We start from the raw sequence: 16,680 nt of genomic DNA, 5'->3' as shown, positions 1-16,680 counted from the left end.
TCTTCTGTGTTGAGTCAGAGGTCAGTAAATGGTGCACTGTGCAAAACCTTTTGTCCATGTCTTTGAACCCACATGACTTCATGGTGTTAGAGATGAAGGCACACTCTGTGAGGATGCAACTCACTGCAGATCACACAGTAAATGAGGGTGGTGGTCAGCAGGTTCACCCTCCCCATATTACCTACTGCCTTCAAGGCCCTGGAAGCCAATTCCTGACCGAATGCAGGGCCTGCAGGTCACCTGTACCAGAACCAGACTGTCTGCTGAACTTGTTAATAATAAAGATTACTTGGGAATTCCCTGGTGGTCCAATGGTTAGGAATCCCTATGCTTTCACTGCTGAGGGTGCAGGTTCAATCCCCAGCCAGGGAACTAAGATCTCAGGGCATGGCCAAAAAAAAAAAGATTCCCCCCACCCCTTTTCCCAGCTTAATGAAGATCTCAGCAACTTCAAGTCCAACTTTCAGGCAGCCCTGGAAATCTGCATGAATAAACAGGCTCCCCAAGTGACTGGGGCCCATTCAGGCCTGAGGACCACTGTTCCCACCTTAACAGCCTGTTGCTATATGTTGCCATCTCACTGGATACTCTCATGGCTCATGAATTAAGAGGCATATCCAAGTCTCCAATCTCTTCCTGCTTCCTATGTTCCTCCATCCTCCCTATAAAAACTTTCTTCTAGCAAAAGGAAGGAAAGTGAGAACCTTCTAATTAACTCCACAAAGACAGCAACCAAATGATGCAAGAAAATAGCTGTTCAAAAAGACTTTGATTTCATTTTGTGATCTGTGTTAAACTGCCTCATTTTCAGTGCAGGTGACCCCTCCTCCCCAGGAGACAAGAATGGAAAGTGGAGGTCTTTTGTGAAGTCTCAGCCTCTCCCAAAGCCCCAGGGAAATGCTACACAGTTCTGAGAGTTGACAGGAATCCTGGCAAAGACTAAGGTGGGTGGGAGGCAGTGACAAGTGGGTCGGCAGACACCAGTCAGGAAGCTGGGGGTGGGAGAACCCCGTCCTCGGTCCTGCTCAGCTTCGGGGCTGCCATGTGCGTGACGGTGAAGGGAAGTTTCCCCTCGACCTTGAAGCACCCCTTGGCTGGGCATGGCTTTGATTCCGCTCAGGTGAGAGAGGATCAGGAAGCTGTCGTGGTCTGGCTGCTTCATAAGGTGCTGCTGCTGGTGCCCCGGAGTCCAACGCCACGGACAAACTGCTCCAGCAGGCCACCAATGGCACCAGAGGGACTGGGGGCTGCTGCACGGAGCCCCACTGTGCTGCTATACGCAGCCAAGAAGGCTGAGCGCACCTCCTGTAGCCGGGTCTCCCGTTCACTCAGGGCTGTAAGTCTGTGGGGAGGGAGGGAAAGAGAGAATTAATGCATTATCCTGGGGCAGGATCCATCATCCTCATCCTTACGCCCCACTGCCTATCCTTCTGCATTCGCCAGTACAAGGCCAGCATCTGCCCCTGGCCATGCTGCCCTTGTGGTTCAGTCCTATTCCCATCTTAAACTCTCCCTCAGGCTGCTGTTTCTACCTGGAGAGTCCAGAGCCCTCACCTTTAGTCACTGCAGTCCCCAGGGAAATGTCTAGGAAGGGGCTGGCTTTTCTAGCAGGATTTCCGTTCTATCTGCTTTTTCCTTTCCTGGCCTCTACAGGCATTTATCACAAGTCAAGAAGGGTAACAAAAAGTGTGAATTTCACATGAGGCTATCTGATAACCTGAAGGGTCATTCATAGAAAATAGCTGAGGTACCAACCACACACAACCTCTGGACTCAAAGTTATAAAGTCTAGGGGCAGGTGAGATGGAATTAGGGAAAAAGTCACAGACCTACATGAGATGAGCCCTCATGTTCTATCCACCTAAGCAGCAAGACCAGCCCTGAACACCAACTCCCTCCAAAATTCCCCCTAAGAGACCAACGCCTGGGTAATTCCTCCTGTGAATCTGCCAGAAGTAGCAGCAATGTCCCCAATTCCCAAGCCCAAATGACTTGCACCTGGGGCCTGGGGAGCCCATGGAAGTATGAGGATAAATGACAGTCCAGGGCTTAAGTATGGAGACAGCAGACCCAGGAAAAGCAGACTGGTGGGAGTGGGGGGTGTGTATGTGTGCTTGTGTGTCTGTGTGAGAGAGAGAAATACCAGCAATAGCAGAAGTAGCAGCAGGTTCTAGGGTGAAGAAAAGTCAAATAACTGTAGCGGCAGCACAAAGAAATGAGGCTGATCCTGGACTCCTGCAATACCATGAACAACTCCCAAGTCTCTCGGCATGTGGGGGAGGTTCGCGGCCCTAGATCTTCTTTACTTCCTGATTAGTTTTCACATAGGCTGGAGCCCATGTGTGCCTCTTTAGCTTTCCCTTAGAGCATATAACCAGGAGAAATTCAGAGTAGTAGTTCATATTCACAGGGACTATCTGAAGGTCCATTCTCACTGCCCCCTATTTTGGGAGGCAGAAAGGGGAAAGATCACAACCTCTTTTAGAAACAAGATACCTGGAGCCCAGAGAGGACATGTGACCCGCCTGAGGACACAAGGTGGGCAGAGCTACCACAGTGTCGTTCCCTCTCAAGACATGAGCTAGCAGGCTCACCGCAGTCAAGGGTTCATCCCCAAGACAGAACTTGTAAACCTAAAGCTGAGATTTGGATTCAATTTCTCTCAGACACCAAAGCCAAAGCACTGAACCCACATACTATGTGATCTCATCAGTTATCAACCTTGAGCCCATGCCCACCCTGCAATCTCAGAGGCCATGGGATCATGGAGAACCTAGCCCTCCTCTGGGAACCACCCAGAACCTGAGGAATGGCTAGGAGCACAGAGAACTACCTAAAGCATTAATTACAGGATCTAGGGCTGAAGCTGCCCATTTCAGTGGCTAATGCCAGGTAAGTGAGGGTGCTATTATGCAGGGGCAGAGATGTCAGCTTCCTCCAGCTCTAAACAGCAAGAGCCTATGGAAACACGAAGAGAACTATGTCTCATTTTTCTAAGAGATCTTATTTCTGGCTTTAGGGAGTGGCTATAGAGAAAGCTGTGCCAAGCCCTAGAGGCCTTTGATGTCCCTGGGCTACTCCTGAGCTGCAAGGCCAGGGCTTGCAAGGACCATCCGGGAATCCCAAGGTCTGGCCCCTGCCTGCCCTAGGCAGAATCTGTCTCAGCTCCCAAAGGCAACCTGCCTCCAACCTGTCAGCACTGGAGGGTATGAACTGATCCTGAAGGTGGTGACGACCACCCAGCACCTGAAGCTCATTCAGTCCATGTCGGGGGCAGTAGTGGGCAGGGAGTTGAAGGTCCTCAGGCAGCCACAGTCAAGAAGCAGATCCTGCTCCCCAGGCCACCGGAGGCTCCCTGCCATCTGACATCCGTCAAATAACAGAGCAGGAAGGGGGCAGGGCAGCCTGAGAGGCAGCTGCTCAAGTAGATGTACTGCTTGAGTTGGAGGCCCAGTACCGGAGCCTTGGAGGGAGAGGAGTTTATAGGCGTGGGCTTTAGTATTCCCGTCCAATTTTCTTTCCTGACCAGAGGCAAAAGCAGATGACATAAGGGGGCAGGGAACAGCAAGGAACCCTCGGTTCTGCTTGGGAGCACAGCCCTTGGGCTAACCCAGCTCCATTCTGGCTCTGTCTCCACCATACACCTACCTTCACTACCCCACTGTTCCGCTTTCAAAGGATTCTCATGTCAGGCAAAGCCTTGGACCGAAATAGCATCCTCTATAGTTAGAGTCCAGCCAGCTTTCCCTAAGGGTGTGCCCTAAGACATCCATGGATGGGTTTCAAGAGGCCAGGGAGAGTGAACACATTCCAGCACCCTTCCTGAGCAGCCCATCAGCCCCCTTCACACCTCAGGGTGCAGGACCAGTGAGGTATACTTAGTGGAGACATTCAGGAGGGGCAGGGAGCCCAGGCCAGCTCCCTCGGGCCAGCTGCCACCTCATTCCTGGCCAGCACTCGACTGCTTGCCAACTTCTGACAGAGGCGGGGGAAGGGGCATCCTGTCTTCTCAAGCAAGACACTTACAGACAATTGTTAGGGAGCTCATCCGGGAAGCTGAAAGGGAGAGAGGAGTCTGTGTGCAGGACAGCCCGTTCCTGAATACTGCCACAGCCTGTTACCATCTGCCAGCTGCCAAAGTCTGTGGAGAGAGAGGATCCGGGCAGGGGATGGTCCACTGATCTGGGGCAAAGAGGAGAGAGAGGGGAGATGATGTAGTCAGTCATACGCCTGACAGGGGAGGCCCTGGAAGAGTTGGGGTTGGGGTAGGGCTATGGTGGCCCTGGGACCTGGCCACAGGGGCCTACTGGAAGAGCATCTGTAGAGTCAACCACTTTCTCCCAAAGTGCAAAAACTGCTGCACAGCTTAGGACCAAGAAAGAAGAGTCAAGACCATAAGGCAGGCTTAGCTGTGAGGACAAATACTTCATGCAAAGATTTACAGGAACAAAAGAACAAGAGCGAAGCATGGTGACAAAGGTGAGCAAGCAACCAACGCCAGGGATCAGGGCATGCCTGCTCTGCTTGACAAAACAAGTAAAATCTCAACAGCACCACAAGGAGGGGAGCAAGACTGAATGCTCCAGGAGCCAGCGAGGCAGGATCACCTCACTCCTGGCATGGAGAATGGCAGGGTGGGCAATGCGGAGCCCAGGATCACTGAGGTCCTATCAAAGAGATGAGAGAACGAGTCTCCTGGGGATGGTGGAGGTGGTGACCTAGATGGGTGCCCTGAGCCCCACCCTCTTCCTCTGCAGTGCCTTCCAGGAGCCAAAGTTTGTATTCACAAGCATCAACCCAGCAAACTCACTGTATGCCCAGAGGGGAGGGATGAATCCGGCAGCCAACTTGACAGCTTCATCAGACCTTTTTCAAATAGAGGTTTGCGGGATGTGGAGAAAGGAAAGCTGCACTGGGAATATACCACTGCCACCAGCTCCCCACTCACAGCCAAGCCTTCTCTGCTGTCTTTGGACAGTGGCCCAGCCGGTGGGGGTGGGGGAGGAGGGGAGGAGATGGGGAAACATCAAACAAGGCCCTTCCATCAGTGACACCAGGTCCCTGTCCCCAGAGGTATATCATCTTTGATGCCTGACCCTTTATCCTTTAATTCAAGAACAGCAGAAGGTGTTCCTGAGGGACCCAGAAACAAAGCAGAAGCATGAATCATGGTATAGGGGGTGGGGAACTGAAAAATGAACTGACCTTGGCCCACCCAGCTGGCTGGTGTCGAGGGCTCCTAGACTGAGGTGACAGTCCCCCCGGGTCCCCAGGCCAGCTTTATCCGCAAGCAGTGGCCAAACTGAGTGCAGCTCTGGCCAGCGCTACATCTCTGCTGATCCTAAACCATCTTCATCTTAGAGGCAGGGAAATGGCAGCCCGGGCAGAGTAAGACACTCGCCCAAGGCTCCACTACAGTTAGTGAGTACGAGAAGAGATTTTTAGTTTTTAGAGCCAAGTTTGATTACAGATTTGTCATACAACAGAATCACCTTGAGACCAGGGAAAACAGATGGAATCTCCTGCAACAGAGACTTGCCATATTCCTTGCTCCTGGTCTACCCTGGAGGTGTGTGGCAATAGGACGTGGATGAGGACAGGATGGGCTGCCTGCCAGAAGCCCTGGCGATGACAGAGCAGGCTTCCTTCTTCCTAGGTGGAGATGCTTGGTGGCCAGATGCGGCATCTTTGGTGATCCTTAACCGTTTATAAATCAAACAGCTGACTACACATAAGAGCAAGCTGCAGGCCACAGGTGGGGGCTGGTCCTGTGCCTCCTCTGGGTCATGCTGGGGTTCTCATGTTGGTGCAACCCCTCTTGAGGTCAGCCTGGCTCCACAAACCTCATCTATTGCTCCAAGTTTAACACAGACATTCTTTTCCAGTTTTTGGGAAAACAGTTGTTAAACAGCAAAGTGTTGACGGAACGAAACTAACGTGAAGTAGAGGAGGCTGGGGAGGATGAGGGACTTCTAGAACAGGGAACGTGGGGGTTTCCATGTTCCTAACCCCACTCCGCAGGGCTATCAGAGACTCACATTTCCAATGGGAAAAAGACAGCCAGGTAGAATGTGCTTACAGACAGGTTCCTAGCAAGGGCTCCTGGTCTTCTAAGGCTGCCTTCCCTGTACTTGCCCTGTCCAGCAGGCAGCAGCAACAGGCAAGAGCCATGCTTGAGGCAGCCAGGGGACAGCTGTGGCATGGAGTAGGCAGCATAAATAGCAACAGGACGCATGATCCCAGGGGTCACAAAGTAATCTCAGCAAGCGGCCAACCATCTTCTGCATCTTTTCCAAGAGTTGAGTACACAGGCTCCAAATGAGCCTTTCTATTTGAGGCTTTTGTCAAAGAAAGGGTTGCAAAGTAGCATAACCACTGAGTTCCTGAGTTTGAGAGCAAGGAGCTGTACGAAGCACAGAGGTGCTCGTAAGTGCCAATTTAAATTAGCTGGCAAGAGGGGACACCCTGAAGATGACAGGAAACAGTCACCAGAAGGAAGAAACTGCACCTGCCAAGTGAAACGAGGGAAAACCTTCAAGTTAGCCCCAGTGCACAGGTAATGCAAGCAGCTTTAATAAGCCCCATGCCCTGCTGCCCTACACCTTAACTCAAGTACACACACAGCATCCACCTCCACCCATCTACCTACAGGACTGGAGGGGACATCGGGCCAAGCCATCCTCAAACTGGAAAATGGTAGAGCTGACAGTGCTTCTAAGGTCACCTCACTTAAACCCAAACTCATGAAGACAAAGATCACTATTCCTACTTTAATGATGGGATGAAAAAAATGAGCTCAGAAGGGAAGTGTTTGACCTCAGCAACAGCTAGGACAAGATTTATCAGATTTGAAAGATCATCAAGTTTCCCCCAGCCTGGACTTCAAGCATTGCTCTGTGTGTCTATGTATGTAAACCAGGGACCTCTGCATTCATGCAGCAACCCAAGGAGAAGTTTTTTGAGGCTCCAAGTTTTCTCTTATCCATCTCAGTCTCAAGCTGGCAATGCCTTAACACTCCTCACCACTCATCCCTGGTCTGGACCTGTAGCCCCAAGCGAGAACCCATCAAACATGGGACAGGAATCCTATGTGTCACAGAAAGCAACCTGGTTTTCCCGCCTCATTAAACACAGCCCAGAACGCAGCACATTGCTTGTAACAAGCAGTCAGTAGGTGGGGAAGGATAGGGGAGGGGCGGCTATTTGGGCAGCAGAGTTGGTGCCTATGTTGTCACTCAGCTATTCAACCAGGCTGCTGGATGTCCCTCAGGCAAGTTAATCTGCTCTTCAGGCAGCTTGGCCTCCAGTTGGGCTCAGCGATACCATCCTCCCACCCCAGGCATGTACAGTGCTAGCAATCCCCAGCCCCCGAGATGTTTGACGCTGGAGCAGAGACCAAGACCATGTGGAGAGGGGCACCTTACTGACCAGGCCTCAGGGAGGCGTCCTGTCTCTTGCCAGCCCAGCCCTGCAGATGATGAGAGATTTAACAGTGGTCCAGAAACACAACTCAGAAGCTACTGTAGTGACAACTAAGGACACAAAAGGGCCACCAGTCTTGCCAGTGAGGGGTATGGGGTAGGGACTGGATAAGAATCAGCACCCCACAGAACCTTCTTACTAACCCGACACCTATTTCTTAACTTTGGACAAAGCTCCCCCAATTTCTTTGCCAGCAGTCCTACCTTAAAGGAGATATGCTAATACGGACATGGTGGGGGGTGGGTGGGGAGGAGAGGGTGGGATGAACTAAGAGAGTAACACTGAAACACATACATTACCACGTGTAAAACAGGCAGCTAGTGGCAAGAAGCTGTATCGCACAGGGAGCTCAGCCCGGTGTACACTTTGTACACTTACAGCTGGCTCACACATGGCAGTATGGGAGAAACCAGCACAGCACTGCAAAGTAACTATCCTCCAATTAAAAATAAAACAAATTTAATTTAAAAAAAAAGAGATACACTGGTAGAATTTAGGACTCTGCAGCATATGCAACCCAGAGAATTCATATTATATGGGGAATTTTGGCTGTCGCACATAGCTTTCCACACAGTTCCTCCTACCGCATTGAAAAGCTGATTGGTTATTGTTACCTAAGAGTAGCAGGAAAGCTAATGACAGGATCCCTCAGGCACTTTAAGATAAGAAGGACTAAATTAATTTTAATGTTAATGGAGATATATACTTATAATTAGAATGCTCTAAATCAGAATCTAGTCTTTCAAGACCCCTGGCAAACAAGCATCCAATCAGGAACCCTGTCTCCTAGCCTAGCCTGTAGCCAGTCCAGCCTGGCTACAAGCAAGCACTGCCAGAACAGCCCAGCAGAGCCATCAGAAACCACACAGCAGTCCACCCCATGCCTCTCCAAGGCCTTGTGCCCCATTTTGGACCAGTTATTCCAGCCTCCTCCACCAGGCCCCAGCTGACAGTGTCCCAAGTTCAGGAGGACACCCCCGGTTCTCCTCAGCCTTCTGGACCATCCTGGACCAGCCATAGCATTTGAGCCCAGTGCAGGTGGATAACCACCGGGGAGAGAGGGAAATGACCACAAAATTGGAATGAATGTCAGGAAGAAGAAAATGATTAAGAGCTAAGGTGAGTGGTGGGGTGCTGCCTCAGTAGGGGAGCCCTAACAAGTGGACACTTAAGACCAGGAGGGCCAAGGAGACTAGGGGAATCTTCTGGTTTCCTTCCTAGTTGTCCAGCAATGTTGCACAGGCAGAATAGGAGGGATGGTGAACAGGAGCTCCAGCCCGCAAGAGTGAGGGTCACACGGTGCTGCAGCAGCCCCACAGGAGCCCTGGGGAAAGCTGACATGGACATGGGGCGGCACCAAGGATGTGAGCAAGCACAGCTAGGGGGCTTATCTGCTGGGTGCCACCTCTGCTCAGCTGCCTCTACCAACCCGTGGGGACAGAGGGGTTGTGGCCTTTGCTTACCAGACTCAGCTACAGCACTGGCCGACATGGCAGTGCTCGGAACTGAAGGGCTCACATTCAGGTGGCCCCTCTGGACAGTGCAGCTCCTACTCGCCTAGAGCTGACCCGCTCAGCCTGCGAGGGGAGGGTGCCCTTCCCCACCTCCCTCCATTGTCTGTCTTTGCCCAGAAAGGAAAAACCAGAGGATGGCGAAGGAAGGAGATTTTCCAAAGTTTCAGGTCTTTCCTTATATAATAAGTTTGCCACCTTTGGGCTCAGTTTCCTCTTTGGTAACATGTCTGCTACAAGGAAAGACCTGAAATTCTGGAAAACCTGACAGAGCTGGGCTTGAATCTGGAGTAGACTTTAACACTTATGATCTTTCTGCTAAAGGTCTTTTCTCCCTGGCATTTGTTAAGGACCTCTTCAGTCTCACACTGCTTTGTTCTTTCCAGAAGGACTAGACATTCTCAAGGCTTTAGAAAACAAAATAAATCACAGGGTTTCTTCCCTGGCTATGACATGGAAGGTATGAGGTCAGTGAGGAAATCCTTTCCCCAAATGCCAGGCCATCCCTCAATCCTAAGCCTGCCCGGTGCTCAGCTTTAATCTCACCAGAGAAACATGATTTCTGCAGCACATTCCAGGCCCACCTGTCCGTCCTGGCTGAGTTGCTCTCCTGCTGGGTGTACAGTCTCGTGAGGTTTGCCCCAGCTACAAACATCTAGCCTGACGCCCTACTGGCCATTCTCTTCCATGCCCCACAAAAGGAATGGGAGAACCAGAAGCAACTCAAGAGGATCCAGCTCCATCTCTTTAATGAGAATGTGGCATTCACAGGGGCTGAGACCTAGCAAAGGCAGCAGGTGGTGGCAGCCCCAACTCCCTGCCCATCACATCGCAACTGCCCCACCTTCTCGACTTCCCATTGGCCAGGGCACCAGGAAGGAGGTGTTCTCAGACTGCTCTGTGAATCTGCTTTCACTCTGTACCTCCTAAAGTGGGTGAGCCTGCTAATCTGTCGATCCCCTCTGGTCTCCTGGATGTACCACCTACCAGGCCATGTGCCCTGGAATCCCACGCTCCAGCCTTATCAAGAGGGAAGAACTTTGGAGCTCCTCACCTGGGCTTGGGGACCTCCAGGGGACTGCTACCCATCCTGAAAAAGTTGTCAGAATGGTTCGAAGACGAGGAGCTGGAGGACTTGGCTTCCACCAGTCCCTGGTGGGGAGGCAGGCGGTCCTCGGAGGGCTGTGGCCGGTTCCAGAGCATGCTCTGTGGAGAGGAGGAGTGGCTCTTCCTCCTGTGGTGTGAAGACAGGGCTGCTGGTGAAGGGCCACCTCAGGCCCACCCTCTGCTCACCTGAGCTGAGTCTCTGGGCCCAGTTTTTACTTCCATTGGAAAAATGCCACATGGGAGTGGGCACACCTAGCACTCCCCTGGGCTTGGCCATGGGCCACGAGAGCTGGGTCTTCACAGAGGGACTATGCCGTTCACACACACTGACCTACTGGCCTCAGTGCACATGCTGGGCAACAGATTCTGAACTAACAGTTTTAAGGACTGCCCCTCCCTCCAAGTGCTGTACAAAATCTCGAGCCCTTTGTCCAGGGAGAAAAGTCATCTGATTCTCAAAGGAGCTGAACCTCAAATGAGTTCCCGATCAGCAACCTTCATTTCGTACTCACTACTTTTTTCTTTTTCTAAGCTTGGCCTTACCTCCCAGGCAACTGATACAAGGGAGTGCCCCCATGAAGTCCCTTTAACACCCTCCCCTCACCCCACCCCGTCTGCCCAGCCCTGCAGCTTCTTCCTTTGTCCCACGGAGAGCACTGGCCCTTGATGCTCTTGGGCCAGCGTGGCAGCATCCCTCCCCAGCCAGATGGCTGGCCTCTGAGGCCCAGTGGAGACAGCAGGGCAGGTAGCTGAGCTCTCAGGCTTACTGTTGGGGCCCCTTTGTTCCTGGGGCTCCCTGGAGCTGGAGCCCTGGCTGCCAGCTGTTAGCAAGCTCAGTGCCAGCCTGGCCCTCACCAAGCTGCCTGAGTCTGTGCTCCTGCAGGGACCAGCTCCACGGTCTCATAGGTGAAGCTCCCGGCGGCTCCTGGGGAGCTCTCCATGACTAGAGAGAAGTCACTGCCAAGGCTGGTGGTGCTGCCACGGTCCTTCCGCCCTGAAAAGAGGCCAGGACCATCAGTTAGCACATTATCTTCTCCTATGAGGGATCCCCCACCTCTTCTACACCATACGACCAGAGAGAGAAGATTCTAGAACAAACAATCCCTATGTGGTCCATACTCAGAAAGATGCACAGAAAAAGTCTGCTGGGGCCCATGACTCACTCAGCATGCAGATATCTTCCACAGTGAAGCCTGCATCCCGAGCTGGCAAACTCTTCCTCCTATAAACAGAAGCCAGAACAGTGAGCTCCAGATTGGACAGGGGGTATCCTTTGTCTCCTACTATGCTGCCCACCTGGAAAAGAAGCTCCAACTCAGTGGAAACTCATGGAGACAGGTCCTACCTAGCCTGTCGCAAAAGGCCAAGGCCCACTTCTGGGAGGCCAGCAAAGCCTGCTTCCTGCCTGTCAGCATGGCCCCTCAGAGGCCAAGTCTGGCTCAACACATTAGGGGCCTGGATTTGGAAGGTGAGGGAACACGGCACAGATACCAACCCTCATAGGGGTCCTAAAGCAATCACCAGGCCAAGACCCCTATGTGTGCCAAACTGGGAGCAGACTCTGCTCTGTGGTTGGGGGGCTGCACAGATGCACCTTTGCAGCAACTCAGGGAGAAGAACTTTGGCCTCGGAGGTGATGGCAAGGGCAGCTTGGGGGTCTCCCCATCCCTTCCCCCCAGCAACGTGCCCTGCACCCCTAGTCACAAGATGAGCCTCTTCATCCTCTGGCCCTCCCCAGTTACCCCTATCTGCCCTCACAGGGAAGGCAGGGATGGAAGGCCAGCCTGCCCAGCACACAGGGAAGCAGGGTGGGGAGAAGACGGCAAGCAAGACCACCTGCCCTAGCACGGCCCCTCCCAGTACACCTGCCTTCAGCAAGAGCAGGTCTCTCCTTACCTCTGTGTCTTCAGAGCAGAGAACTCTTCAGAGATGATATGCTTCAAAAAATTGAAGCAGAAGAAAAAAATCTAAGAAACAGACCAAAAAGCAGCACACATGAGAAGATAGTCTTCCCCAGGGAGAAGGATCTAGGTGGCTAGACTCCCAGGAGAGAGCAGCCAATGACCCTGGTCACCCTTGCCAGACAGCAGCCCTGCTCTGGGGACCTGCCAGATATTCTGGTGTGGAAACAGAATGGGTGCTAGAGAGGGCGTAGCAGTTCGGGCAGGCATGCCGGGGCTGGGCAAGGAAGGAAAGAACTATGTTTCCTTCCTGAGAACACAAGACCATCTTCAAGTTCAACACGTGTTCTCAAGCTACTGATAAGGATGAAGATAACAGCCGCTTCTCCCCCTCAGTCTCTCCTGAGAACACCATGGAGAGAGGGTCACAGGGAAGGACAGCTGGGAGAGAGAGGATCTGGAGGCAAGACACAGCAGGAACACCACGGAAGGGTAAGGGATCAGATTTCATAGGGGAAATACCCAGAAACAGTGTGGTTCAGGCCCATAGACTGCACTGCTCAGAGACCAGGGTCAGGATAAAGTCTGAGGCAGATCAAGGCAGGGGGAGGCCCTGAATTCTGGCCCCACATCCACGTCTCTGTGGGCAAATGCTCTCTTTCCTTCCAGCCAGCACCCACGTCCATCGGGCCTCTGCAAAGTGCACACAATGCTCTGTCTCTGCAGTGATTCTGAAAGGTGTGTTCCATCCACCCCTCACTTGGGAGAAACACCTACAGAGTATCCCAGAGCCTGGTAAGATTTCCTCAAAAAGAGGAGGGAAGGCGCCAAGGTCAGTCCAGTTTGAAAACTTTGTTACATAATTTCTTCACCACCCCCATCCCACCCTCCGGCTTGTGGAATTTTAGTTCCCTGACCAAGGATTGACCCTGGGCCCTCAGCAATGAAGGCATGGAGTCCTGAGCACAGAGTTCTAACCACTGGACTGCCAGGAAATCCCGTTACCTAAAATGAAACAGATGTTTTCATTACAGACTTTTCAGATTTTAATATGCTAATGCGCTCTTGGAGAATCTCAAAGGCAAAGGAAGGGTACAGAATGCTGTTTAACAGGTCCTAGCCTTTTGCATGTGTTTAAAGTATTGGTATCTTGAGTGTGTGAAGTAGGAGGGAGGGAAGGGGGGCCTAAGAGAAAAGCCCACCTTCTGCCTGCCCTCTTGGCTGAGGAGACCCTCTTGTTTATGCTGAGACACAGCCAGGGTTTGAATCCAGAACCCACTGGGCTCAGCTGCATCCCCCACCCAGTCTCTGAGATGAAATCTGGCCTGCAGGTGAAATCTGCTGGTGAGGGACAGTATGGCGGTGGGCGGGCAGTAGGTCCTGGGGCATAGGCACCCGGCAAGTTTCAAAACGAGAGGCTGCAAAGGGACTGTGTGTGCAGCTTTCCGTGCCAAAGTCACCGCCTCTGACAGAGTTCACGGAGGCCTCTGAGGAACAGGCTTATGAGCTCTGCAGTTCTGGCAGATGCGATAAGTGCTCAGAAGAGATTTGCAAGGGGAGAGGAGCAGCTGAGAGGGAGGAACAAAAGAAGAAGGCACAAGATAAGATCCCAGAAAGAGGCAGCCTCAGGAGGGGAGGAGGATGCTTCAGGAAAATGGGGGGTGGGGGTGTGGAGAGAGACAGCACTGCGTGCAACTCCCACGCTGGGCATCTGGACTCGTTCTCCTTGTGAGGCAGCAGGGTGGACACCAGGAGACTCCAGGTTAATCACACTTTGCAAGATCACCCAGGTATAGGTGGCATGACTAGGGTTCACACTCAAGTCTGACTCTAGGTCTGCGTGTAGGGAAAACAGGGTGATAAAAGAGTAACAAGGCCAAGGCTACAAAAAGGATGCTGTGTGGACAGGGCAGAGAGGAGGAAGGAGGGAGAGTGCCCAGACAGGAAGGGACCCAGGGCCCCTGACTGGGCCTGGGCCAGTGGTGAGGGGCAGGCAGGCCTCTGCCTGCACGGACGGCCCTAGGGCTTAAAGTTGCCAAGTAGGTGTGATGAGGACAGAGAACAGGGAAGAGCTTCTGGGTTTCAGCTGTAAGGGTGAGGGGCAGAGGAACAACTTGTAAATTGCTTCCAAAGCTGAGTGCAGAAAACAAAGTCAGTCGTAAAAAGGATGGCAGAGAAAGAGGGGAGGAGGACTGACACAGGAAGGTCACAGGTAACTGTTCTTCCTGAGATAGCGGGAGACTGAGGTGCAGTGTGGGGGGGCTGCTGGGCTGGATTTCTTCCTGCCACGCTGCCCGGCCCCAGCACACACCAGGCAAAGAGCTGCCCCCAAAGTGTGGACACCAAACAGACCATCATCCTGTCCCTCTTGGGAGTACAGGAGCCAGAGCTTGCAGAGCCCTGACACACGCTCGTGGACTGTGAGCAGTACCCACCTCCTCTCCTTTGCTGAGTCGATCTACCAACATGTGCCTGAAACAAGAAGGCAAGGAAGTCAAAGCCAGCAGTGTGCAGGCAGGAGGACGGGGAGAGCCCATGGCACCAGCCCCACAGCCTCAGGGGGCCTGACCAGCGCCTCCTGTCTTCCCAAGGGGGTGCGACTGTCTTCACCTTTGACCCTGTCACAGAAGCCCCCACACCCACGCACACACTTGGTTCCTGAGGCACTGCCCCCACCCCACGGCCTGCCATCCATCCCCCGAAGGCTCACCCAAAGAGGAACCAGTCGTAGGCCACTGTGAGGTAGAGGATCTCAGTGGGCTTCAGGGACGCATGGATGAGCCCGTCCTGGAAGAGATGTGTCCAGATCAGAGAGAGGCCCCCTCCTGGCCTCAAGGGCTGAACCACACCCATAGAACCCCGACAACCAGGCTGCCCCACAGCCCAGGAATATGGTCAAACTTTACATCTCCTGCTCTGGACACCTGAGGTCCCTCAGGCCAAATCCTCTCTGCTTCTGGAGACAGGCTCAGCGCTCCCCAAGGGTAGACCCTGGAAGGGCCCTGAAGGCTCCCTGACCCTCAGCCCAGCCCATGTGTACTTACAGCCCACAAGGAAAGGCGCAGGAGAGAGATGAAGAGGGGTGTCCGGTCCCAGCCTGAGATACAGTGTACCAGCAGCCCACTGTCGTCTACGCAGGAACACAGGACAGGTGGCCCAGGAGAAAAGCAAACACAGGCTGATGAGAAGGGGATGTGTCACCGCCCAGGTCTAGGGTGAGATCCAGGCTACCCCAGAACCACAGCCTAGCTCCAGGGGCAGGCATGGGATGTCCCACCAACCCCATCACAGTTTAAGGATGGGCACTTGACCCAAATGGAGACAATGAGTGTGAGCTCGGGAGAGACCGTGTCTCTCTTCTGGAGGATTTAAGGCGGCAGGAGACAAGTCTGAAATGACTGCTGGTTTTGAGCTGACTAAACAATGGATATGAGACAAGGAGAGACTGTTTCTGCTATTTGTCTCCTGGCTCTGCTCTTGGGGCTTCTTGGTTATATTATTCAAGCAAGTGCAACCTCACACAAGTCCTGACTGATAAGGAGAAGTCAGAGTCAGACTGCTCTAGGACACTGGGCATCATGGGCTCATTCAACCAGAACAGTCAGACCAGCTGGAGCACCATTCAGAGAACAGGCCTGCCACGGGCTTGTGCGTGACCAAGAAGAAGCCAAGACGGACTTTCTCTCAACTTTCTGAATGGGAAGAGCCCCACACAAAAGGCTGAGGTTCAAAGCTCAAAGGCCAGCTGAGCCAGTGTAGGACACCCTGTGTGTACTTCAGACTGTAGGAAGTTTATAATTTTGTTTTCTAGGGTTTTGAGAACATGGAATAAATCGGCCAATGATAAGCGAATCCCCGTATCCTTCTCCCATAGAGCAAAAGGCTCCAATAATCACACACTGGTGCTGTCAAGACCTGGGAACACCCCGCACGTCTGCTGGCTGAGGCAGGCCGAGGCCGACTCACCATCGCTGCTCATTATGGAGAGCAGCAGCTTCAGGTAGTTTTGTGTTTGCTGCACCAGGTCCCAACTCTGTTGGAAAAGAAAAAAAAAAAGGATTCCAGGAAAAGGTATTAACTCAGAATGGGAATTTATACAATATTTAAAAAATAAAAGACCGATAAAAGTTATTTTGGGGCAAAAAGTACCCCAGGTTCATGGTCACAGGCCCAAACCCCAGATTCTCTGTGACTTTACTCCCCACATGTCCCTGCACCCTTTCCCACGGGCCCCCCTCAGTGTGCTCTCACCCAAAGTGAGAGCGAGGAAGGGGAGCCATGCAGAGGCCTGGGCAACCCACACCCCTACACCCACTAGCAACAGCTGGATATTAACCTCCTCTGTGTCCTGGGCTCCAAGCACAGCTGTCCAGGGAGTTAGCAGAAGTCAACAAAGAACCTCGAGCCTGTGGCCATTGTCATCAAACAGCAAGAGCTACTTCATCTGCCATTATATCATAGAAACTAAGGAAAATATCAGCCTTCTCATCAATCGCTTTTTTCACTGCTACTCACTATACTGTCTTTCGATGAATAACAAATGCAGTCTGGCAGACAAAACTTTTAAAACAGGAGACCCATGAGGTAGGAGATAAAAAAATAAGCAAAAGCTTATTAGAGATTGGAACCTCTGTTCTAGCCCAAGCAAAAGGTCTAAACCAGACGCTCTGAGAAACAGC

At 52.5% G+C, this 16,680-nt stretch overlaps 1 protein-coding gene across 3 annotated transcripts in view; it reads right to left on the bottom strand.

Annotated features, from left to right (window-relative positions):
• Positions 1-750: 750 nt before the first annotated feature.
• Positions 751-16,680, bottom strand: part of MTMR14 (myotubularin related protein 14) — a 44,052-nt gene continuing 28,122 nt past the window's right edge. The window contains exons 10-19 of one of the 3 annotated variants that reach the window (XM_040246102.1): positions 15,968-16,034; positions 15,046-15,131; positions 14,712-14,788; positions 14,437-14,473; positions 11,997-12,067; positions 11,264-11,322; positions 10,956-11,094; positions 10,048-10,227; positions 4,027-4,182; positions 751-1,342 (exon numbers count right to left, since the gene is read on the bottom strand). In XM_040246102.1, coding sequence (XP_040102036.1) covers positions 1,159-1,342; positions 4,027-4,182; positions 10,048-10,227; positions 10,956-11,094; positions 11,264-11,322; positions 11,997-12,067; positions 14,437-14,473; positions 14,712-14,788; positions 15,046-15,131; positions 15,968-16,034 — 1,056 coding nt within the window. In that variant the 3' untranslated portion in view covers positions 751-1,158. The remainder of the gene's footprint in view (positions 1,343-4,026; positions 4,183-10,047; positions 10,228-10,955; positions 11,095-11,263; positions 11,323-11,996; positions 12,068-14,436; positions 14,474-14,711; positions 14,789-15,045; positions 15,132-15,967; positions 16,035-16,680) is intronic. The other 2 variants (XM_040246104.1, XM_040246103.1) reach the window with 2 other exon arrangements.

Source organism: Oryx dammah, unplaced genomic scaffold, assembly GCF_014754425.2.
Source record: "Oryx dammah isolate SB20612 unplaced genomic scaffold, SCBI_Odam_1.1 HiC_scaffold_9, whole genome shotgun sequence".
Lineage (NCBI taxonomy): Eukaryota > Metazoa > Chordata > Mammalia > Artiodactyla > Bovidae > Oryx > Oryx dammah.
The sequence above is the reverse complement of the archived record's forward strand: the minus strand, read 5'-3'. Positions and strand labels throughout refer to the sequence as shown.